Source organism: Neurospora crassa, linkage group III (genome assembly GCF_000182925.2).
Source record: "Neurospora crassa OR74A linkage group III, whole genome shotgun sequence".
NCBI lineage: Eukaryota > Fungi > Ascomycota > Sordariomycetes > Sordariales > Sordariaceae > Neurospora > Neurospora crassa.
In genome coordinates, this window is record NC_026503.1 from 2842303 (window position 1) to 2865850 (window position 23548).

At 52.9% G+C, this 23548-nt stretch overlaps 6 protein-coding genes across 7 annotated transcripts; 5 read left to right on the forward strand and 1 right to left on the reverse strand.

The window, feature by feature from the left end:
• Positions 1-1834: 1834 nt before the first annotated feature.
• Positions 1835-5675, forward strand: NCU00161 (the record flags this gene model as incomplete). 2 transcript variants are annotated; one of them, XM_011395474.1, is made up of 3 exons in its annotated part: positions 1835-3350; positions 3405-4056; positions 4114-5675. In XM_011395474.1, 3 exons carry the CDS (start codon positions 2237-2239, stop codon positions 5213-5215), a joined length of 2868 nt encoding a protein of 955 aa, XP_011393776.1. The 2 variants fall into 2 exon arrangements, with proteins under 2 accessions (XP_011393776.1, XP_011393775.1); XM_011395473.1 differs by having other exon boundaries at positions 2246-4056; positions 4114-5215.
• A 559-nt stretch (positions 5676-6234) lies between these two features.
• On the reverse strand, positions 6235-8553 carry NCU00162 (hypothetical protein). The gene is made up of 2 exons (XM_951582.3): positions 7891-8553; positions 6235-7802 (listed from the first exon to the last, which is right to left on the reverse strand). Exons 1-2 carry the CDS (start codon positions 7980-7982, stop codon positions 6584-6586), a joined length of 1311 nt encoding a protein of 436 aa, XP_956675.3. The 5' UTR covers positions 7983-8553; the 3' UTR covers positions 6235-6583.
• Positions 8554-8904: 351 nt separating this feature from the next.
• NCU00163 (dolichyl pyrophosphate Glc1Man9GlcNAc2 alpha-1,3-glucosyltransferase) lies at positions 8905-10850 on the forward strand. The gene is made up of 3 exons (XM_951583.2): positions 8905-9134; positions 9303-9575; positions 9632-10850. The coding sequence occupies exons 1-3, from the start codon at positions 9058-9060 to the stop codon at positions 10797-10799; spliced, it is 1518 nt and encodes a 505-aa protein (XP_956676.2). The 5' UTR covers positions 8905-9057; the 3' UTR covers positions 10800-10850.
• A 1987-nt stretch (positions 10851-12837) lies between these two features.
• On the forward strand, positions 12838-17986 carry crf4-2 (chromatin remodelling factor 4-2). Its single transcript, XM_951584.2, has 8 exons — positions 12838-13373; positions 13698-13892; positions 13961-14026; positions 14097-14155; positions 14214-14232; positions 14298-14363; positions 14430-16207; positions 16268-17986. Exons 2-8 carry the CDS (start codon positions 13890-13892, stop codon positions 17553-17555), a joined length of 3279 nt encoding a protein of 1092 aa, XP_956677.2. The 5' UTR covers positions 12838-13373; positions 13698-13889; the 3' UTR covers positions 17556-17986.
• Positions 17987-19136: 1150 nt separating this feature from the next.
• Positions 19137-20849, forward strand: NCU11172 (hypothetical protein). The gene is made up of 3 exons (XM_001728443.2): positions 19137-19429; positions 19486-20069; positions 20140-20849. The coding sequence occupies exons 2-3, from the start codon at positions 19743-19745 to the stop codon at positions 20473-20475; spliced, it is 663 nt and encodes a 220-aa protein (XP_001728495.1). The 5' UTR covers positions 19137-19429; positions 19486-19742; the 3' UTR covers positions 20476-20849.
• A 135-nt stretch (positions 20850-20984) lies between these two features.
• On the forward strand, positions 20985-23537 carry NCU11173 (thiamine-phosphate pyrophosphorylase). Its single transcript, XM_001728444.2, has 5 exons — positions 20985-21577; positions 21700-21835; positions 21945-22323; positions 22397-22608; positions 22702-23537. The coding sequence occupies exons 1-5, from the start codon at positions 21292-21294 to the stop codon at positions 23258-23260; spliced, it is 1572 nt and encodes a 523-aa protein (XP_001728496.1). The 5' UTR covers positions 20985-21291; the 3' UTR covers positions 23261-23537.
• The last annotated feature ends 11 nt before the right edge of the window (positions 23538-23548 follow it).

Sequence of the window (23548 nt, forward strand, 5' to 3'; positions counted from 1 at the left end):
CTTGAGGTACAAAAGGGCTAGGGAAATCAACACGGAGTTTGTGACCAAGTGGTATCTGTCTAACTAATCTCACCTCGGGTCTGCGCTTCGGCGGAACGACCCTCTCGCGGTCTGCGGAATATGTATACACTACGTAGGTATCCATCGGTGTCTATCGCCCGTGCCCGCGAGCTACACTGTGAGCTGGTAATTCACATCGTTGATCCGCCCTTCAGCTTTCGAACTCGTCCATCTGTCAAATTGAGGGGCGACAATCATATATTCTGGGGACTCCTTGCTGTCACAGCACAAGACGAAGTCGAATCTCATCCAGATGGCTAGCTGACCGAAAGATGATCGAAGTTCGGGTCACCGTGGGTTCCTTTGTACCGTCATCCATTCACACTCGTTTCCCAACTCTTAGATTCACAGGTGGAAGACGTCGACCTGGTGTCCGTCACCAAGCTTTTCTTAGATGAGCCTAGTGTAGGAGGTTGTCAAGCCTCCGGTGTGGTGACATCGCGTCGACTTGCAGGCGGACGAGGCGGCCTTGGCAAGCTTATCTGGTGCTGGATGGAGTGGTGGGGCTTGAAATTGTGGGAGCTTTCCGCTTTCGCTCTTTGAGTGTCCTTGCAGGGTAAGTAGTGATTCCTCCCATGTGCAAATCATCAACTCGCCTCAATTCAGTGAAGCAAAGGAGGACTGGGTTGATCGTCACAGCACTGGCGAGATATTGCACGTTTTCAGCCCTAATAGGATATATATCGACATAGTTCGTCTGATGTGTGTCAGCCCTGGTAAGACCAAGGCCAAGAAACGTGCTGCAAAAGCTTGAATTGAAAGGAGGGATCTCGGCCCCTGGGTAAGACCTGGAACTTCCCCAGGTTTTCTTGGATCCCGTCTGTCGTGCATCTCAGATCTATTACGTACGTACGGCATTGGCTCTGGTGCTCGAACGGCGTGGGCGGTTTAATTTCCTTTCGCTCCGCCAACGGCGAGATCAGCTTAGTTGTGATCCTTCAATGTCTCGAAGCGCCATGACGTCAGAACGAAACGAAGTACATCTGGGTGATCTCGAGTGGTGAATGAAGGGTCCGAAACGGAAACGAACTACAACCGCCGCTACTATGTAAGTATTACGAAGTTGGGATACCGTAAGCGCAAGCCGAGATTGAGGCTTATTCCCGCATTCCTTTTGCGCCTTCCATTGCGCGTTGGGAAGCAGTGGGAAGGTGATTCGCAGAATATCAAATGGCAAGGAATCATGCAAACTTGCTGCCTTCTTGCAGGGCAGATGTGGAACATTGTGATCCCTCAGCCCTCGGGCCCAATTGCCTGAAGAGGCATGGACCCAAGCATCAAGATGGATACATAGTCGAACACCGAACCCTCGAAACCGCCGGTTAAACGAGAAAGTGGAAAAGGCCAACGGCATATACTGTACGGCATACTGCGGAAATGACACCACAGATAGAAATGTATGCATAGGTACACACGGCATGTAGGAGGGAGCAGCAGTGTTGGCAGGTGCAGGGAGCAAGTGCATGATGGATGACAGGAGCGGGCTCTGGTCACCAAGACAGAAGGAATGGACCCACAAACCTCAAGATGGGACGGACCCTGCAAGCTACACTACCTGCCGTTGGTCCCGTCTTTTTCTCTCTCTCACTGGTCTTCTCGGGTTTAATGGAAACTCCGTGCGTCCCTCGAGCGCAGTGAGATGAACACCGTCGTCGAGATGACCGTTTGAGTGAACCGGACGACGGGACTCGGAGTGGAGATCACGGCTTTTCCTTTTGGAAGAAAAAAAAAAAAAAAAAAAAAAAAAAATACCACGGCAAGTGGACTTTTTCATGGATCAAGGCGTCAGGGTATCATTGTCACCACCAGGCAGGCCTTGACATCTGACTGGACTAAGCCCCCCTCGTCCGCTTACCTACTTTATTATTGACCCTTGCCTCGCTCTTTTCTCTCTTCCTAGGCAGACCCTCATGTACCTTGTCTTTTCTTTTTGATTATCGCTTTATTTATACGCGGAACTCAACATACAAGACACAAAGCTGTCTGCACCACCTAAACAATGCAGACTGTGTCAGCATAAACTGGGACCACCCGATCATTTACCGCCGCTACCTCCCACCACCCCTCGAGACCATCACCCGCACAATTCTCCCCTGACCGGAACATCCGGACCAACACCAAACTCTTTCTTCAGGACGTAGACGAGTCAACTGTTTGGTTCTTGTGCAAGTCATCCATGGTCAACATGAGCATGGAGCCAGGGACGTCTGGGGCGCCATTGGAAGCGGAAGCTGCCCCCGTCACCGTCAATGGCGGCACAGCTCCCACTCACACTCCCACGCAGCCTCAAACTTCTACGCTTCCCACGTCGACTGCATGCCCGCTATCCCCATCGGGTCCATCTACCTCAGCTTCAGCGGTACCCCCCAAGCTCGATGTTCCCGATCCCCAGGTCTTAAGCTCAACCCATTCACAGCCCCACGAGCCCTCCACCACTGCCGCGCAAAATTCCGACGACAATGAAGACGACCTCATTTACGACGACCAAGACGGTGCTCAGTCCTTCATTCAGCCGGCCATCAGCGCAAGAGCAGCTCGTCTGACCTCGCCAAACACTCCGGCTGCTGAGAAGGCTGCTGCCATGGACTATCTTCCTAGTCTTTTCGATTTCATGGATGACGAAGGCAGGGCTCAGTCTTCAGGAAAGACATCTGGTAATCCCAGCCCACCTATGAGCCCAAGGAAACCACAGAGACGTGGCCATTTCCGTCAGTCATCCAGCTCGCGCCTTCCGGACCTTCCAACACCATGGCGGGCTGAGCCCAAGCAGATGATTGTTGGTCAGCCTCATGGCGCCAAAACCTCCTCCATGTTCGGCGTGTTTGGGAATGAGACCAGATCATCTCGTGCCGCTTCAGCCGGAGAGAATGCCCTTAAAAAATTGTCCAAGGCTCTTCCATCCATATCGATACCTACGCCCTCGTTCTTTTCCTCCAGCTCTTCTTCTCACAAAGAGTCCACTTCCACTTGGCCGTCAGTGCCACATCTTCTGAAATCGTCCACGATAGCTGGCATACGGTCAAACCGAGCCCAAACGGGGCCTCCCCTTAACACACCAGGAGGAGCCACGGCTCAAGGTCCCGTCCGGTCATCATCTCTAAGAGTCTCAAGGACCCCGACCCTTCGTCACTCTACCTCGGATGATTCCCTCTTGTATCAATCCTTGACTCGGGTTTCCTCGCTGGGAGATGATGAGCGCTTCGCCAATGTTCGTGAGCAGGTCAACACCAGGATAAAAGCTATCATTGACAGCTTCGAGCCGTCATTCAAACTCCCTCAACTACCAAAGAGTACGTCATTTGCGCGACTAGTGGCCATAAGCCGCGGGAAACTGACGGAGGCAGGTATCACATCGCCATTGAAGAAAGTGGTTCCTTCGGCAAGTGACTTTCATAGTACAGATGGAACACGCTCGGCGCCAGGGCCAAGTAGCCACCGGCCGTCACGGGAGACCGTTCATCCTCTCGATGCAATTCTGGAGACTCTAACAGGAGACATCGTGGTCATGGGAGGATATCGAGGCTCCATTCTTCGATCCGCTGAGCCCCCATATCGACAGTTATGGGTGCCAGTCAAGGTAGGCTTGAACATCCGCAAAGTGAACATGGAGGTTGGCCTGGAGCCCGAGGATGAGGAGAACATGGAGAAATACATATTTGCCTCGGGCATGCTCCAGAATATTGGACCCATTGATATTTCAAGAAAATTATTTAGGAAGCTCCGGGAGTGTGAGAACTCTGTAAATGGCAAACTCAGAGTCCATGACTATGGCTACGACTGGCGATTAAGCCCTCATCGCCTCTCCAAAAAGCTGAACGAATTCATTGAAAAGCTTCCATCTAACCAGCCTCACGTACCACCCGAACAAAGAGGCGTCTGGGTCATCGCGCACAGTCTCGGCGGTCTTATCACCCGACACGCCGTCAACCAGCGCCCAGAACTTTATTCAGGGATTGTATACGCCGGAGTTCCCAACCGCTGCATCAATATATTGGGGTACGTTCAACTAAATTGCTTAGGGGTGTAAGACTATGCTAAGATTTTTACTATTAGTCCTTTACGCAATGGAGATGCAGTTCTTTTCAATGAGACTGTCTTAAAAGCGCAGTCTAATTTCTCATTCCGAAGCAGTTTCATCTTCTTACCTGAAGATGGTTTCTGCTTTGTTTCCAAGGACAACAAGGAAGAGTATCCGGTAGATTTCTACAATGTAGACGATTGGATCAAATACCGCCTCTCTCCTTGTGCCGGTGGACCTGCCCTCCCGCCTCTGAACCCGTCCAAGAGCACCGGCGCCCTCGGCAGTCTTCTGAGTCTATCCGACTCCTTCCCCAACCTCTCTAGCCTCCCTTTCCGTGGTCGCAGCAACAGCGGGAAGAACCGAACTAGCGACGACGGCGACGACAATAACAACAACAACAACAGCAGCAGCAGCAGCAGCAGCAGCAACAACAAACATATCACCGCAAGCTTCTCACCCTCCAACACAGTCTTCAAAGATCGCACCCTTGCCCCGCAAATGGGTTCTTCCTCAACCGCCACCGATACCCCTGAAACCAACCCACAACAACCAGCTGCACCGCCAATCAACGGCACCCCCTCCTCCCACTCCCAAGCCATCCGCTACCTCGAGCGTACTCTGCGCGAAACCAAACAATTCCGCTCCGAACTGGCCCACAACCCTTCGCACCAGCATCGCAACACCTACCCTCCGCTCGCCGTGATCTACGCCAAGGACATACCTACCGTGTACGCCGCCCGGGTGACCTGTCGGGACGCCATCGCCTGCACGGATGCGTACGACGACTTGATGTTTGCCAGCGGTGATGGGGTGGTGCTGGCGCGCGAAAGCATGTTACCCGAGGGGTATGAGCTGGTCAAAGATGGACGGGTGTGTACGGATCGGGGGCATGTCAGTATGTTGGGGGATTTGGCGGCGGTGGGGAGAGCGTTGGAGGCCGTGGTGAGGGGGAGGAGGAAGGGGATTGGAAGAGGTGGGGTGGAAGAAGGGGAGGCAGAAGCGGTAGAGGCAGAGAAGGCAGAAGCGGTAAAGGCTTTGGGTGGTGAAGGCGAGGGAGAAGGGAATAGTGTTGGGAATAATGGAGTCGAGTTGCAAAGGACTGAGCAAGGGACGGCGGTAGCGGAGAGGGATTAGAAGTTTCAGTCGCAGTTTCAATTGGTGAAGAGGAGGGGGTCCTCGAAGAGGAAAGAAACCCAGAAGGGTCGGGTTGGAAGTTGGTGTTGGGAAGGGGAGGTGCCAAGAGTAGGGAGAGAAAGAAATATGGAAAGGAGAAGGAGGAGTTGAATTTGTTGAGTTGAGATACCCCGGAATAGAGAACGAAGAGTGAAGCGAAGAAGGACTTGCACGGGGACCGGTATGACTGAATGTTTCAGGCATATGTGTGGTGTTGGTTGGGTTGGCTGTTGCGAGCACGAAACTGTCAGGCGTCATGAAGGATCGGTCTTTTTTTCATCACGTTAGTTAGACTGGTATGGACGATATGATGAGCATAGAGGTAAAAGTAGAAAGATACCTAGAACAAGAGTTACATTCTTCCGGTTATGATCTTCCTCTTCGACTAGCAGGAATCGACTGGAAGGAGGGATAAGTCGGATATTGTCAACATTGTTGATGTGCTAAAAACTAAAGAGGGGTTGGCTATCTTTGCTTTGTCGGGGAGAATAATCTCTAACCTCTATAGCGTGAATCCTTCGTCAGGAGCCTTCAGTCAAGAACCTTCAGTCTGGTACCTACCTTTCTGGTTCTCTTTCTCTCCTTCTCTCTCTCTTTCTACTTTCATTCCTTATATATATATATCCCAACTTGGAGACATACTATATTGGATTGTAATAGACAGTCAATCATTCATATGTGGTACACAGCCAACTAGCCCACGGGTTCTGCGAAACGAAACCTGTTCAATTTCGCCTTATATAGTTTGATGTGATTATATGACAACAACAAAGTTAAACTACAGTGTTCATAGAGATACTCCATACTGGGCAGTTGAAGGTTTGACTCCTCCGTCGATGGAAGCCGATTCCTGACACATGCCTTTGACGATGCAAACATAGATGTTGATGAGTTCGGGAAATATTTCTCTTCACTTCTCGTAACTTACTGCTAGGTGTAACTGAATATCACTGAAATATAGGAGATAATTAGGGAGAGGTATCTGAAGCCGTCTACTGATTACAGCAAATTTTACTGACGAGTAATTGCATCGGTAACTATCCCATTTCGTAGACACTTGACAAGTAAATGCAACGCATAATGGAAGAATTCGAGATGTCCGCAATATTCAACGCTATGAGAATCTACACTCAACCCACAACACAAAACCTAAACGCAGTAACAACGCCATGCAAACAAAAACCAAATCCAACGAAATTCAAAGGGGTAGTTAGGCCCATTTATTTATTTACAACAACGAGGGCCAGACCCCTGAACACTTCCCCTACTTCCACCTTCCTACACCTTCCACTTTGCTCTCCCGGCTGATCCTTGTCAGACTTGTTCCCCTCACAAGTACTTCTTAGGGCCACCAGCCTTCCTCCTCTTATAAAGAAAGTACGCCGCAGCCAACACCACCTGACTGCCTACGATGGCCAAATATAACTTTGTGTGGCCCGGCGCCGCGTGCTTGACCACATGACCTGCCAAATCCTCGTGCTTATCGGTAACATGATACTTGATGCTATGCTCGCTCTCCTTGAGGCGGGCCGTCAGTTCGGAGCGCATGCTGCGCACCTCGCGCTCCAAGTTTTCGAGCTTGTTCTCGACGGACGCGAATCGGTCGAGCTTAGTCAGGAGCCCCTTCATCTCGCCCAACATGATCGAGACCTCCTGATGGTTCTGGTCGGCGATACCGCCGTACTGGGCCACGGACCGGAAGATGGACGAAAGATGGTGGTTGAGGGACTGGATGCGTGTGTGCAAGTCCTCGAACTGCGCCTTGGACGACGTGATACTGTTGGCCTCGGCGTCCGGGATTGCGTTGTCGTACGGGTCCTGGATGGCCGCCTGGCCCGACCGGCCATGGTTCGTGCCGCCAAGGGGCTTCTGGTTCTCGCCTGACTGCTGCTGCTGCTGCTGCTGTTGCTGGTTGGGAACGGTACCAATGTCGTCCTCGGACAAAACGACAACCTTGAAGACCTCGAACGAGTCAGGGTTCTCGGCGGAGGCGGCGGAAAGACCAAAGTTGTAGCCGGTGGGAATGTGGATCTTGTCGCTCTCGAAGCACAGGCGGCCGTCGACTTCGACCTTGAAGTTCTGCGAGTTGTGGCGCAGCTTGATTTGCGAAGGACGGCCCAAGTTGCGGTAGGCAAACCAGCAGTGGCCGAAGGCGAGGTTGTCGACGTTGTCGCGCTTGCTGTAGTCGAGAGTGCCGTCGTTCAGGAAGCCCCTGATCATGCCTGCCGATCCGCCGTGCTGGTTGACAACAAGCACCAAACCCTCAAACTTGCCGACCGTGTAGATGCTTTGCGAACCGATGCTGCGGGCGCCATCCTTGGCAAGCCAGATGTTGAGAAGGCCGCTGCCTCGTTCAGGGCCGTTGGCGCGGAAGTCGATGTCTGTCGTCCAGGCTCTGTGCTCGAGAGGCTTGTCGGCCCAGACTGCACCGCGCTGGTTACCGGGGGCGGGAGGGGTCAAGATGACCTTGTTGGAGAGCAATTCGGGCACATTGGGATTGCCCTGCATAGAGTAGTTTGGAATGGTGTTGCGGCCATCGGGGTTTATCCTGAGGCGGCGAAGAGGGGGCAGCTGTTAGTCGATGTGCGCCGGCAGCAGGAGTTTCTTTGCTAGTGTGCAGTTGACGTTGAACGTACCTCGCGCCAAACCCGAAACTGAGGTCACTGACAAGGTACTGGGCAGCCTCGGCGACGCTGCCGAGGGCGACAATGCCCACCAACAAGCGCATCGTGCAAAGTGTAGTGTGACGGTGATCTCGACAGTCGTCGTGCGAACCTTGGTGGCTGGCCGAAGAGCTGTTGGTGCGATGTGCTCGATCCGAACTGGAGGCCACCTAATTCCGAATGAAAAGGAATTGATAAGCCTTTTGATATCGGCTGTCACCTAATTTGCAAAAGTCACGGAAAAAAAAGTGAAGAGCCGCTTTCTGTTGGTTGAGGACACTTTACACTTTTGCAGGAGTTAGGTTCTCGGTGAAGCCGCCCGGCCAAGACTAAGGAGAGGTCAACAAGGTGTGTGAAGTGTGGATACCCGTACGTCGACAGGTCGGGTACTTAGTGTTAGTACAGAAGGATAGGACGGCAAGCGGCAAGCGAATTCCAGAAGAGATTCAACAAAGGTGTAGACGAGATGATGACGGGTGCTTGAGATTGAGAGAGTCGAGAGAAAGAGGGAATGTACAGAAAAGACTCTAGGGGTCTATTACTCGCACGACCTTCGAGAACGTTCAAGTGCTGCTGCTGGTGCTGTGCTGTGCCATCTCGGAATGACAGCTTTCTCAAACCGACAAAGTTCAAAACACCGAACCTTCCCCTGCAGGAGCTTGATTCACCAACAGGGATTTCCCTCTCCGCACGTCCAGCGCGTGCCTGTCTGCGGGGAGCCTCCTGTGGCTAAAAGCTCGCTTCAGTTTCAACTTGTGTGGCTGAATCCAGTTTGTACACTACATAATGGTCTTAAGTTGGTTGGAACGGAATGTGGCTTAACTGAAGTTCGTTACGTGCAGTGCCATGCCGACATCCGACTGGAGCCCCTTGCGGCAGGCAACTTCAATCCGGATTCTGGAAAGAGCCTAGCCAGGCCGTCAGGGTTCACGAACGGCCGCGGCAATGAAACAATTAAAACGGACCCCAATCGTAAATTACACGCAACCGACCTTGACGACACCCAACCCTAGACTGCGACAAGCGATAGACCAGGACAGACTGAACACCCTGTACTTCCTTTTACTCACCATTTCATAACCTTTGTCTCCTATCTCACCATTACTACACACATCCACATGGCCATTACGGCATGGAGACATGGCTGAGATATATCCTTCTCTCGTGCAATGCGCGATAGTGGCTACGGCTTTCAAGGTCCTCTTGTTCCCGGCTTAGTACGTCTATCCAGCCGCCTTCATCTTTTCATCCTTTTTCCCCCGGCACGTCACTGCACTTCCCTAATGGCGATCCCCAATGATTCGGCGACACGCCTTGAAGGAGCTATCGCCATACCTCACATGTAGAGGTTACTTTCACTGACACGATCCTGTCTGCTTCCTCAGCAAATCCACCGACTTTGAGGTTCATCGCAACTGGCTGGCCATCACTCACAGTCTCCCCCTCTGGGAATGGTACTACGAAAAGACGTCGGAATGGACCCTGGACTATCCACCCTTCTTCGCCTACTTCGAATGGATCATGTCGCAAGTTGCCAGGTTGGCCGATCCGGCCATGATTTGGGTGCATAACCTCGAGTACGACAGCTGGCAAACCGTTTATTTCCAAAGATGGACAGTCATTGTAACGGAGCTGGTCTTGCTCTATGCGCTACAAATGTACAAAGGCATCTTGTCTGGAAGCTTGGTACGTGTGCTAACAAAAGGCTAAACAGGTTTGTTGACTCCACGCCTGGCGTGTCCAAGAGGGCAGCCCATGCCGCTGCTGTCTCTATCCTCTTGTCGCCCGGCCTGCTCATCATCGACCACATTCATTTCCAGTACAACGGCGTCATGTACGGAATCCTGATCGCCTCTCTGGTCTTGGCCAAGAAGAAGTCGTCTCTGTTGGCTAGTGGTCTCGTCTTTGCCGCCCTTCTGTGCATGAAGCACATCTACCTCTACCTGGCACCGGCCTACTTTGTCTACCTTCTCAGGGTTTACTGCCTTCCACCCAAGTTGTCACCGAGGTCCATCTTCAGGATCCAGTTTTTCAACTGCGTCAAGCTGGGCGGCGGAATCGCAGCCATTTTCGCGGCTGCCTTTGGCCCTTTTGCGCTCAAGAACCAGATCCCGCAAATCTTCAGCCGCCTGTTCCCCTTCTCGCGAGGTCTATGCCACGCATACTGGGCTCCCAACGTGTGGGCTTTGTACTCCTTCATGGACAGACTCCTGATCTCCCTCGCGCCGAGGATTGGGCTACCGATCAAGGCGGATGCGCTCAACAGCGTTACCCGCGGTCTCGTCGGAGACACGTCGTTTGCGGTGTTGCCGGACATCACGCCTCGCATGTGTTTCGTCTTGACGCTCCTTTTCCAGGCCATCCCCCTGATCAAGCTCTTTATGAGGCCGACCTGGGAGGGCTTCATCGGAGGAGTCACCCTCTGCGGATATGCCTCGTTTTTGTTTGGCTGGCACGTCCACGAGAAGGCCATTTTGCTGGTCATCATCCCATTTAGCCTCATTGCGCTCAAGGACCGACGGTACCTGGGAGCTTTCAGACCATTGGCTGTAGCGGGCCATGTGTCGCTCTTCCCATTGATATTCACGCCGGCCGAGTTCCCAATCAAGACGGTCTACACCATCTTTTGGCTGGTTCTCTTCTTGATGGCATTCGACCGTCTTGCTCCAGCCCCTACCCGCCAAAGACTGTTCCTGTTTGATCGCTTCAGCACGGCGTACATTACAGTCAGCATCCCCCTTATCTTTTACTGCTCTTTGATGCATGGTATTATCTTTGGCAAGAGCTACGAGTTTCTGCCGTTGATGTTCACCAGCTCGTACTCGGCGATAGGAGTCGTCGGTAGCTGGCTGGGCTTCATGGTGGTGTATTTTACGGAGTAGAATCTTTACGTAACGAGCTATCAAATCCAGTATTATTTTGTTTTTCTTTCAAGTGTTCTTTTCTTGTTTTCTTCTCGTATCTGGCGATCTTTTGTCATTTCCTGTCCCCCAGTGCCGTGAATCTTGCATAGGTATGCAGGCTCGCAGGGAGGCAGGTATACGTAGTATGCACATTACAGACATGGGTGTAGCCGCCAATTGAGTGCACTAGTAATGCCAAGGCCTGGCCTCCCAAAATGGGTATGAGGAGGTTTGAAACCAAGCAAATGCGGCTGACTAAGACGACCTTGAGTTTTCAAATTGACACCCAATGTACCGATGAGTTTCGACCAAAAGGTTGCTGCTGTCTTCTGAAAACGTTGGCGCTCTTCGATTCGTCGAGACGAACGTCGCTTTCTGCAAGGCTGAGATTCCATTTCGAGGAGAGAGACTGTACGGAGTGAGTGTACTTGTAGTGTACATCAATACGTACTTACCCTGCGAGTTTCCTTACCCCACATCCATGCGCCGGTTGATCCGGCAGGCAACTGTGTTTTCTTTGTCTTGCGAGCTTCTGTCCGATTTCTTCCCTTGGGAGCCAAGAAAGATCCCCAGGACCCCTTGTGAGAGGCAGTGCGGTTCGCTCGGTGATGTGCTGTGTTGGACCTAGCCCGGGGCAGCCAGCCCCTGTTGTTGATGTGTGCGGTGACCATTGACCGGCTCGAAATCGGTAGGTTGTTTGGTTGCACAAACAAACGGGAAGGCCCTGGCAAGTGGTTCAGTTCAGGTTCATAGTTTCTTTTTGGCCTTTGGCACCTCATTCACGTGTATGTACATGTCTGGTCGGTACTCTTTGGGACGACTACATACAAATGTCCAAGCATAAGACATGTGATGGACCGTGTGCAACCACTCCCAGGAGTTGACGTAAAGGCCGAGATGGTATATACATGTATACAACACGAAATGGAAGAAGCAACAGATTAGAAACAATCCAGGGGTGGTTTGGTAGCTTGGTGGAATTCGATGTATGTTGTTTGAACATCGAGGTACCTTGGTAGTTGTTCGCCCCTGAGCGCGCATCTGCCATCCGATATCAGATCTGTAAGTACGGATCTTCGATCTCATATCATATTGTAACCTCGTGGCTCGTCTTGGTGCTTCTTAGTCTGTCCTATATACCTGGCTCTGGCTTGTTGAGACGGATTGCCGAAAAAAGCTCTTCCTAGGAGTTGCCGAAGAAGTTTCTGCACCTCAGTCGGGGGAGGGGCCAGTGAATAGAGGTGAAAAATGGTGGCCGTGGTCCCGTCCTGTTCGAGGGGTCGAGGTCAAGACGGGATCCCTGAGCCTGCTAGCGCGGTACTTTGCTGCGGAGCAAGTGTCATGCACTGCCAGACGCAACACGCGCCCCAGGCGCATTTCTGACCTTGCCGCCAAGATGGTTCTATCGTTGTCGTTTTGGGTCGAAGGTCATGACTAACTTTCAATCAAGCGTAGCCTTTACCTTGAAGTCCAAAGCGATATATATGCGAAAAAGGAGGCAGTTTTGACACCGGTGCACGCGGATCGATATGCGGGATCGGTGGTGGAATCCAAGATCAAAGTCGCGCTCTATCGCGCGGCATCTCCAGAGCGGCCGCCCTGCCTGGAACCTGTCTGGTCCAAGTGGTGCATGCCGGACCCCTACCCTCGGAAAACAAAATTTGGAGGGTGCATCCGCCAACATAGATGGTTGAAGAATGGGCCAAAATGGACGCTTCAACCGTCAGCAGATAGCCCTCGTCGCGGCGAGCACGGCAAGTAGTTGAACGTTGGGGAGCTGTCGAGTGGGCGGCCGGCAGGGTCTGCGAAGTGGTCCTGGGGGTGCTCGGGGGGGAAGGCCAAGGACGGTGCCAGTACGGGGGACGAGGAGGAGGGCAAAGAGAGGGCCAGGGCTCCCACTACTCTTAAGGCAACGGGGGTGGGATGGCCGCACTGGCTTCGGAGCTGGAGCCATCCCTCATCCCGTCCCTCCCTGGCGGGTCCAACGGGTCCCGGACGCCAACACGGACTGGTAAGGCCCTCAGGTTTCTCAGGTACATTCACACGCTCCCATTTGCCGTCCATCCTCCTCGTTCCACCCGACCATCCCAGCGCCATGGGGCTTCCACTCCCGCCCTCTCCCACCTCTTCCACTTCTTCTCCTCCCCTCCTCCCCCCCCCCCCGGGCCCTGGCTCAACTTTTTCCTCCTCCCAACTCCCACAACTTCGTGCACTTGCTCCCGCACCGCCATCCGCCGCCGCCCACCACGACCACGACCACGACGGCCGTTCCACCGTAACCACCACACACACCACTTTGTTGCTTCCAAAGTCGAGATATTCGGGATATTGAATGGAATTTTGACACGAAGCACCACCAACCTCCGGCCGGCATCCGAAACCTAACCCACCGTGTCCCGGCCTCCATCCATTTGGATTTGGCGCAAATTCCAATCATCACGCCAGGGAACGAGTTCAAGGCTTTGAACGGATGCAGCGCAGCATTGGATCCAAAAAGTCTTCAATCAGCCTTGCAGCAGCATCGAGACCACCTCAAGTGTAGGGCGGTTGTTCGTATGTACCTCCCTTTTGATATTACACCTTTCCACATACCACCCACATGGCACATACCTCATAGTACCTCCTCTCCTCTCAAGTATCCTCCCCCTCCCCCCCAAACCACACCACGCACCTGGCAAACCCAGCACCGGCATCAGCACCCTACCCTCGAGGCACCCACACACCACACCCGTGACAACCCTGTTCAACCCAACTCCCCTCTCTCCACCCGACCGTCACGGATCGCGACATGAGCCACAACACCGCTCTTTCGGGCGCAACAACGCGTCTCAATTCTCTCAATCACACACTTGCTCACCACCACTTTTGCTCTTATAGGTCTCAAACATCTAGACTCATCGTCTAGACACGTGCAAGGCTGCTCGGCCTTGCTCTTCGCTCAAACTAACCCCCGTCATCTTTGGGGTCTGACTTTCCGGCTTCTACGTCGGTTCTCTTCCTTTCTCCTCCTCACTCAAGGTCATTATTAACTCGGCTTCCTCTTGAGATTTCGAGGAGCGAGCTTTCATCATGGTACATGATTTTCCCAAGGACTCCATTGTCATCTGGATCAAGCTGCTTACCCCATATTCACCAACCAGGTCCTATTCAAAAGGAAGCCGGTGCAGTTTCTGACTGTCCCGAATATTGAAGATGACAACCAAGAGGTATGCATACTCTCCCCTTTTTGCCCTCTCATGTGTTCGTGCAGTCGCCAGCTCACACGTTGCCTCACAGGTTTGGCACATCCCTCAGACGGGAGAGATCTTCGTAACATATGAGGAATACCTCAACCGGTATGTGCAAAATAATCAAGTCAACAGTGTGTGAACTTGAAAGCTGACTTGGAGATAGCATGGACTTCTACAATCAGGTGAGCACAGCTGTGCAAGTAAACAAATCACCCCTGAATGACATGCACTCACACTTAGAGAACAGAAACGATTCATCTGCACAATCACAGGTCACTCTGGTCTAACTTTCTTTGAAGCCCTATCAAGTGAGGTATGCGAAGCTCCAGAAAGCCTTCTGCGTTTCCATACAGGACTAACCCAACCCTTTCGCCTGCAGACTGCTGGGGCAGCTGAGGTTGAGCAGGCGTTTCCTGAGGCCCTCAAGGGTCCTGTTCTTCGACGTGTTCAGTTCCAAACCGTGTCTCGCATCGACACTCTGGTTGATCAGATTTACGATGAGTTTAAGAACGACTACTATCCGGGTGAGACCGTTACCGTGAGCATCGATGGAGAGAAACTACACGGTGTAGTCCGGGACAAGACTCGATTCGGAGGCACGGTTCTGCCTGATGGTTCCACTGCTCCCCCGTATTCCCGCTACTTTGTCAGTCTTAAAGAGCGCCAGGAGGAGGTGCCCGTCAACGACTCTCAGATCTTCCGCGATCGCAAGGTCTTCACCAAGTCGGTCCTTCGTTCTTTCATTAAGAAGACAGTAACGCGCGAAGCTTGGAACGGCGCTCCCTGGCTGGTCAAGACCGACATTGCCGAGCGATACCACATTGACACTCGAATCCCGCCACATCTGCGCTACGACAACAAGTTGCTCGAGAGAAAGCAAATCCAGGCACAGAAGAGGATGACGCAGCCCGGCGGTATGGGTATGGAATTCAACAGCCACACCAGCCACAACACCCCTGCCTCACCCGGACAATTTAGTCCTACAGGTCCTGTCCGCCTTCCTGAACTGAAACCAGCGCCTAAGAGTCACAAATCAAAGGCTCAGCAGGCCGCTCAGGCCGCTGCTCAAGAGGCACGGCAGAATGGTGGCGTAGTTTCTAGGAAACATAACCTCTTTAACGGCCCCGAGCCGGGCGGGTTCATGCACTTACCACTGCCAGGCAATCCATTCCAGTTCCCCCTGTCATATCGCAGTCACACATTACCTCCTATATACAGCGCGCCCGAACCTCCCCCGCCGCCCCCGCCGCCCAAGTACCCGATCGAGGATTTGCAAGTCGAATCTCGCGGCCTGGTGCGACCGCAACTCAAGTACCTGTGTGCCGATCCGCCTGTCGACCTGGAACCCACTTTCAAGGCGCCTTTCGATGGCAAGATACTCATGAAGTCGGTAGGACCCCTTCTCGAGACCTGGGATACCCTCAACGTTTACTGCGAGATCTTCAAGCTGGATTCGTTCACTTTCGATGACTTTGTGGAGGCCATGCAGCTCGCCTCGGAGGAGATGCCGGTACAGCTTTTCAACGAGATTCATTGCGCTGTCCTCAAGATTCTGGTCAGCTCCGAGGCCGACGGCGGTAAGGTCCAAATTCAGCTACCCGAGCTTGAAGAGGAGGATGAGGAAGAGGAGGATGAAGAAGATAGCGCCGCCGCAACCCCTGAACCCGAGTCGCTACCTACCGCCCGCGCGACACGCAGCAGCCTCGCTAAGCTCGAGGCTGAGCGACTAGCTGCCGAGGCTGCTGCTGCCGAACGGGAAATGCAGGAGGCCGAAGATGCGCCCAAGCACCGTGCCGAGGAGGTTCTGAAGGACTACGACTGGATCGAGCACCTGCGGAAGCGCGATTTCAAGGACGGCGGCTGGGAGCTGATCATGGTCGGGTTGTTACACCAGCTGAGCAAGAACGAAAGGCTGAACGCGAGCTGCGAGGAACTTCTGGAGCAGCTTGTGCCTGTTGAGGATGAAGAGCCGAGTCGCGAGACGGTGCGCGCGCGGTATGCGAGCCTCGATGTGAACTATCGAGTTCAGGCTTTGCAGATCATCTGCATGCTCACTGCGGAAACCAAGGCGATAAGGGGGTATATGGAGGATTGTAGCGAGCAGATGACGGCGTACCGGAAGGAGAAGATTGAGTGGCAGCGGAAGAGGAAACAAGCGTAAGTTGAAGTCCTTTGATTTGGTGATGCACAACGAAAATTGGCTAACGCGAATTACAGTCTTGAGGACCTCAAGAACTTGAACGACCAACGCAAGATCTTACTCCCGGACAACATGCCCCCGAGTCCGCCCTTGGAGTCAGCTAAGGTCAACGGCGTCAACGGAGCGCATCCTAACGGCGATGTGAAGATGACGGATGTTGATGAGATCTCCTTGACAGGAGGGGTTCATATTTCAGACGAAATCCCCGACTCCGACGCCGAGGATGCCGACGAGACGCCAACTAACGGCCTGCGTAATCTGCGTCGTGGCAACGACCGTGCCGCCGAGCGCAAGCGCAAAGAGGAGGAGAAGAAGCAGCGCGCCGAAGCGGCGGCGGCCGCTGCCAAGGTGCCTAAGCAATCAAAGCAGTTCCTGAAGGTACTCAAGGATATTCAGAAGAAGGAGGACGAAATTGCGGAATGCGAAAAGGAAATCGCCATCATCGACAACGACCTTCGCGAAGCCGATTGCCCGCGCACGAGGGTGCTCGGCAAGGACCGGTTTTGGAACAGGTACTACTGGTTCGAGAGAAACGGAATGCCATACGGTGGTTTACCCGACAGCTCCACGGCGCATGCGGGGTACGCGAACGGTTGTATCTGGGTGCAGGGGCCGGACGAGCTGGAGCGCGAGGGGTATATCGATATGAAGGAGGAGTGGCAGAACGAATATGTTGCCAAGTTCGGAATCACCGTGCCGGAAAGGAAGAAGAGGGAGGAAGGCGGTACCAGCGTGTTCAAGGCCACGCAATGGGGCTTCTACGAGCGTGCGGAGGACGTGGATAAGCTCCTTGAGTGGCTGGATCCGCGGGGTGTTAACGAGACTAAGCTGAGGAAGGAACTCGTCAACTACAGGGACCGAATCCAAAAGGGCATGGAGAACCGCAAGACCTACGTGGGACTTGATACAGCTACAGAGGAAGAGAAAAAGGAAGAGAACGGTGCCACGGGTGGAGATGCGATGGAGGGTGTTGAAGCCAGCACTACGGCCGCCGTCGTCGAGGAGCAGCCCGTCCAGCCAACAACGAAAGGAGGAAGGGGCAAGCGGAGCACAAGAGGCAACAACAACAGCCGTGCGGCCACGACAACCAGACAAGTCACTCCTGAGCCACCAGCCTACAGATGTCTCGCATGGGTCAACACCACGGCCATTGAGGAGATTGGCCATCTCCACGGAGAGGAACCACCCCCGGCCAGGAATAGGAAGCAAAGCAAGAAGAAGCAGGAGGCGGCCGCTGCGAAGGAAGAGGTGGAAGTCCAGGTTGCACCAACAACAAGGAGCGGGAAGAAGAAGAGCGCGAGGTGATAAGGTGATACACTGACAGTACAAAGATACCATCACGATTCTCGATGTCCTGCTCTTAGAGAGCAACAGTATTTTTTGGGGTTGACAGTTTACATTATCATTAGTGCTGGGAGGGTGGGGCATATGGCGTGTGCGGCAGATTATCAACCTTTTGCGCGTCGTCTTTGCAATCGTTCACGCGTAGCATGTCAAGACACATCTTTATACACGGGCACTACTGTATACATATATATATATATATATATGTATACATACATACGTGGGTGAATGGGGCCGGATGGGAAGGAAAGACACGGAATGGATGGATGGCATAAGAAAGGAAGGGGCGTATGAAAAGCATTGGTTTTGGTTTAGTTGTCTTACGGAGGCATTGCATTGACTGCCGGTACTTTGTACCATGGCATAACGTATACTTGACAGTTGAGTTCCTATACTTTGTCATACCGCGCCGTTCAATGGTGATAACTTTGGTATTGTTCATCTGTTTATCGGGCAACAAAGAAGAGCAAGGCTTGATAAACCTCATGCTATGGGTTCACATCCTGAAATCTCTCTCAATCTTGGATAGATCGGAAAACATCCCTTTTTTCAGATGGTGTTTTGTGTGGGGAGAACCGAAGAATCACTTAACATACCTACCTACCTACCTTACTACTACTAACTTACTAATCACACGGAAGTCACATTCTCAACCGTCTACGTGACCTCTTCGCCCACTCCCACCACCAACGCATCAACTTCCGCCGTACATTCTCCGCGCTCGCTACCATCACTCCTCACTGCACATCATGGGTTTCTTTGGACTTGATTCTCGATTTGATGGAGGATTTGGGTCTTAGTCTGTCTCGGATTTGAATGAATCCGGTAACGGTGGTGGTAGCGGTGGTGGTAGTAGTGATTATGGGATGACGGTGGTGTAGGAGCAGTTGTCTGGCCTTATGGACTTGTCTCTGATGAGTTCATGCCCTCTTTGAGCGCTTTCGAGAAGTTGGCTAGAAGGCATGCAAAGATTCTTTGGTCCCATTCTTTTCGCTAGCGGCCGGGAGAAGAAATTGCCATTGTGACAGAGAATACTCCACTCCCGCCCGACGAGATTAACGTTTCTCAAGTTTCGCGTCTTGACATGCGAGAGAGTTTGCAACTTTGATGATCCTCGATGAAAGAAGGCGTAATCAATTTGCCCACCTAGTCCAATTTAGCCCGCCAACAATTGCAGGGGCTCCCACATCTTGGTTCTAGGCCAGGCTCTCGAAGCGCACCGCAGACGCTAGCGAGCCACCAACGCTGTTTCAGCCTTGAGTTACGGACTCTGATTGGCCAGACCTCTCACGATCTCTCTCGTCCGGCTTTTAACCCCCCGCCTTGGTCGCCAGTAAGCGCCGGCACATCTTCAACACCAATCCAACCATCGACCGCTCATCACACAAGTTCGTGCACTGCATGTCTGCATATTCATCTGCGTCTATGTATCTTACAATCTAGCCAATCTGATGGTCAGAGGGCACTATTCTGGTCCCCCATCTCCTTGTATCATTTCCACTAAGGAGGGATAATTGACCATTAAGGGAAACATGATAATCCATCACAGGCAACTGGGAGGGTGGCATCGTCAACCCCCTACCTCGCAGCATTGCATCGGCAACGCGGACCTCCGGCTCTCCAAGTGGACGGCTCATCTATCTGAAGGCGAGATGCACCCTGAGATGATGGGCGTTTAGGTGCGCGGGTACGCTACCGGACGGTAGCACCGAGAGATCTAAGAGATCCCAGAATCCCATCCTCAGATTCCTTGCTGGCATATCCGGCGCTGTGCCAATGGCGGTTAGCCGCCCTATGGATGGGAGTTGAAAGCTTGAGTTTGAAATCCGTCAGAGGTATTTGTATCAGAACAATCCCCGTGCTCCTGAGTCCTGACGATCTTCCCTTCTAGAGATAACCTTCCATCCGTCTCAACCGAACCGTTGAGCTGTTCGTTTCTTTTCTTCTTTTCGTCTTTCCAAGTTCACTTTAGCGCGGGTCATATCCTTCCGCCAGCAAGCCTTCCCCAGCGCCCCTTCGTTCTGTTTTGCTACATCTAGACACCAAGGACAGAGCAGTGCTCTATATCGATACGGACACACAACAGCATATAAACTTTGCGTCAAATTCCACATCGGTCTACTCCCATCTTCAAAGACTTTCACCATCATGTCGTCCGAAAAATCGCCTTCCACCTCCGAGATCTTCGAAGATGCCTCGCGAGACAAGCATCTGCAGAACAAGCTACGCACCGTCCGTATTCTGGACAGCGTTCAAACAGCCATCACTCTCTTGGGCCTCCTGATGGGCCTTACCGTACTCGGGGTCTCGGCCAACACTCTCTCAGTTTACGATTCCACCAAGCCTCTACCGGGGTCTTTCCTGTCCCTCTGGCCTCAGGAGTTTAACATCCGACCAACCGTGGCCCTGGTCGCCGGCAGCGCCATCATCACTGTCCTCCACATGGTTGCCTTGGTCTTTGCCAAGGTACAATTCGTATGTTGGCTTCCTATTCTCCACCCATTCTTGTAGTCAAGACCGCTAAAACTAAGACCATCATCAACAGCTTCGCACAACCTCAACTGCCCAAGTCTCTCTATCCTTTGCGCTCCCCTTCTTCTCCCTCGTCGCCGCTCTCATTGCCGTCATCTTCTTCTACTCCGTCAACGCCTCTGACTCTGTCGATACCTTTTTGTCCTGGACCTGCCGGTGGCGTGCGGTTCCCATGTGGACGCAGCCTAACTGGGGAACTCTGTGCAAGCAGAGCAAGGCGGGCATCTACCTGTCCATCCTGCTGATCCCCGTGGAAGCTGGTGCGCTGGCGTTGAGCGGGTGGTTGCTAAAGGAGAGAAACTACGTAGAGAGATATGTCAATGCCAGGAAGAGTCCTGCTCTTTCTTAGGCGGTGGTGTGTTTTGGTGACAGACGGTACTGTAATATTACATGTGTTAATCTCATTGATGGTCAAGGTACGGGTTGGCATCCCTTGGCAATGAAACGGTTACGGATCAAGGGTTTAATGAGCAGGGTGGGTTTTGCTGGAAAAGAGAGGCATCGGAAACCTGTAAATCGATATGAACATGCTTAGGAACAATCATGACGGCTTGGAAATCCTCAAGTGTCAACTCTGACTCGTTAAGATCGTTGATGATTCACGGTACTGCATGTGTAACGTACGGTAATGCATCAATGAAGCTATGGCATAGATAATGGACACTCTTCGCACTGTGTAACTTTACCGCTTACTTGGAAAACTACGACAGTGTTGGATCTCACGTCAAACTCTAACTACGATTAACCTGCGATGCATGATCGATAGAATAGTTATCGTGATAGATAACTGCCAAGCTCAAGCAGTTTTATGGTGTAACGCTAAGTGATATATGTTGCCTCCTGTCCAAAGCCACACACAGTAAACCTATGATAGCCGAACACTGGACGCCTACAAGAAATCACTCGAATCCTTACCACGCACTTGCACTTGCAGATTCACGCAATAGATACTTACACTACGTACAGGTTCCCCCCTCTTGGCCCTCGAAAAAATCAAGCCAGCCGGTCAGCGGTACGGTTACTATACGCTTGCAGCACCAACCAAGGAAGCGTGCATTACTGGTAACCACTAGTAGGCGTCCGGGTTTGTGTTTGGAGATCGAGCCCCTCAACCACCACTCTCCCACCTCGTTTCTCCCAGCGGCAATCCCGTTTCGTCTTCAGGATGGACCGGAACAACGTAAACTATGCCGTCTATCTAGTAACGGACTCTACCCCCGCCATCCTCGGCGACCGGGACCTTTGCGAGGTCGTCGAGGCCTCGGTCAGGGGTGGCACCACTATCGTCCAGCTCCGCGAAAAGACGAGCGATACCGGGGACATGATTGCCATGGGCAAGAAGCTGCACGCCATTACGAAAAAGTACAACGTCCCGCTGCTCATCAACGATCGCGTAGATGTTGCCCTGGCGGTTGGCTGCGAGGGTGTTCACATTGGGCAGGATGATATGGGTTAGTTGCCTATGCTCATCAGCAGCTTCTCTCACTCGCTCGGGACATGACCGAAGAGAGAGAGAGAGAGAGAGAGAGAGAGAGGGAGAAATATACAGAAGGATTAACTTGCTTTCCAACAGAACTATCCACCGCCAGGCGGCTGCTCGGCCCTGACGCCATCATCGGAGTTACGGTCAGCACCATACAAGAAGCCATGGTGGCCTGCAAAGGCGGCGCAGATTACCTTGGCATTGGCACCGTTTATGCCACTCCGACGTGAGTGAGAGAGAAAGAGGCTTCCACATGTCACCGTCGTCACCTCATAATCATTCCGAGGCCGAGCATACATGTCGTCATGCATTCGACGCTAATCGCATACCCACAGAAAGACCAACACCAAGAATATCATCGGCGCCGCCGGCGTCCGCGACATTCTCCAAGCCATGGCGGATGCCGGGTACGACCACGTCAAGACCGTCTGTATTGGTGGCATCAACGCCGAGAACCTCCAGCGGATCGTGTATCAGAGTGAGGCCCCGAGCAAGAAGCTCGATGGTGTCGCGGTGGTGAGCGCCCTCGTGGCTGCTCCGGACCCAGAAGCGGCGGCGAAGAACTTGCTCGGTCTATTTAACTCGCAGCCGCCTTTTGTCAGGGCAGCTACAAGCCCGAGGGCGGAGACGGCGGACAGCATTCTTGAGCTTGTACCGGAGGTGGTTCTGGAGGTTGCTAGGAAGAAGCCGCTTTCGCATAACATGACGAACTTGGTGGGCACAACAATCCTATGCGCCTTTCTGTGGTTTTCCCAACGAACACTTGGCTGATTTGGAATGTGTATAGGTGGTGCAAAACTTCGCAGCCAACGTCGCCCTCGCCATCGGGGCATCGCCCATCATGGCCAACAACGGAGAGGAAGCCTTCGACCTGTGCAAGCTAGGGGGCGCACTAGTCGTCAACATGGGTACCGTCGACCCAGACGGGCTACAGAACTATCTCAAGGCTTTGCGGGCGTACAACTCGGTCGGCCAACCGGTTGTATACGATCCAGTCGGGTAAGCATCATCTTCGTCTCCTGAAAAAAAAAAACAGAAGACCATCGTCGAGGCTTCTGGAACACCACTAACACATTTCCCACACCCCTGCAGAGCCGGCGCCACCACCCTCCGCCGCTCCGCCGTCAAGACCATCCTCTCCCACGGCTATCTGGACATAATCAAAGGCAATGAAGGCGAGATCCGCACCGTCTACGGCATCTACGAGCGCGAAACCTTCCAACAACGGGGCGTCGACTCCTCCGCAGAGCTAGAAGTTTCGCAAAAGGCCGAGTTAGTCCGCAAACTTGCCTTGCGCGAGAAGAACGTAGTCGTTATGACCGGCGAAAGCGATTACCTCAGTGACGGGCAACACACGTTCCGCATCGACAACGGGCACGCCTACTTGGAGATGGTGACGGGAACGGGGTGCGTTTTGGGGACGACCATCTCGGCTTTCGTGGCGGCTTACCCCAACGATAAGCTGGTGGCTACGGTGGTGGCATTGTTGCACTTTGAGATTGCGGCGGAGAGAGCGGCTGAACGAAGGGATGTCCAAGGCCCCGGAACGTTTGTGCCGGCGTTTTTGGATGAGTTGTTCAAGATTAGGAGGGAGACGGGCCAGGGAAGGATGGGGTGGCTGAAGAGTGCTAAGCTTACTCGGTTGTCGTAGGCGCGTATGTTTGGGTGATATGGAAAGCAGAGAGGGATTGAGGAACCGATGAAGAAATGAGAGATACCTTGGGTGGAAACACGCACGATGTTGAAGTATGCTTGAGGGTATCTAGATGAACATCAGGCCTATGCCGAATCTCAATGGATGCCGACCGCTCCCGTCGTTCGTTCGGTGACGCTACAGCGAGCTCGGGATGCGGGGTTAGATCGGCATGTACCATACTCGGCTACCTACCCGCTACTTTAATAGAGCAACCTCCTCCCGCATATGGTACCCCGGAACTCG

Excerpts from the sequence above, each read along its gene's own strand:
- NCU00163 (XM_951583.2), top strand. The coding sequence starts at position 9,058 with ATGGCTGAGATATATCCTTCTCTCGTGCAATGCGCGATAGTGGCTACG. Across the intron at positions 9,135-9,302 it reads GTCCTCTTGTTCCCGGCTTA|CAAATCCACCGACTTTGAGG; the intron begins GTACGTCTATCC and ends CTGCTTCCTCAG. Across the intron at positions 9,576-9,631 it reads TTGCTCTATGCGCTACAAAT|GTTTGTTGACTCCACGCCTG; the intron begins GTACAAAGGCAT and ends AAGGCTAAACAG.
- crf4-2 (XM_951584.2), top strand. Across the intron at positions 14,027-14,096 it reads TTGAAGATGACAACCAAGAG|GTTTGGCACATCCCTCAGAC; the intron begins GTATGCATACTC and ends GTTGCCTCACAG. Across the intron at positions 14,364-14,429 it reads TTGAAGCCCTATCAAGTGAG|ACTGCTGGGGCAGCTGAGGT; the intron begins GTATGCGAAGCT and ends TTTCGCCTGCAG.
- NCU11172 (XM_001728443.2), top strand. The coding sequence starts at position 19,743 with ATGTCGTCCGAAAAATCGCCTTCCACCTCCGAGATCTTCGAAGATGCC. Across the intron at positions 20,070-20,139 it reads TCTTTGCCAAGGTACAATTC|CTTCGCACAACCTCAACTGC; the intron begins GTATGTTGGCTT and ends CATCATCAACAG.
- NCU11173 (XM_001728444.2), top strand. The coding sequence starts at position 21,292 with ATGGACCGGAACAACGTAAACTATGCCGTCTATCTAGTAACGGACTCT. Across the intron at positions 21,836-21,944 it reads ACCGTTTATGCCACTCCGAC|AAAGACCAACACCAAGAATA; the intron begins GTGAGTGAGAGA and ends GCATACCCACAG. Across the intron at positions 22,324-22,396 it reads CGCATAACATGACGAACTTG|GTGGTGCAAAACTTCGCAGC; the intron begins GTGGGCACAACA and ends GAATGTGTATAG.
- NCU00162 (XM_951582.3), bottom strand. The coding sequence starts at position 7,982 with ATGCGCTTGTTGGTGGGCATTGTCGCCCTCGGCAGCGTCGCCGAGGCT. Across the intron at positions 7,803-7,890 it reads AGTTTCGGGTTTGGCGCGAG|GATAAACCCCGATGGCCGCA; the intron begins GTACGTTCAACG and ends TCGCCGCCTCAG.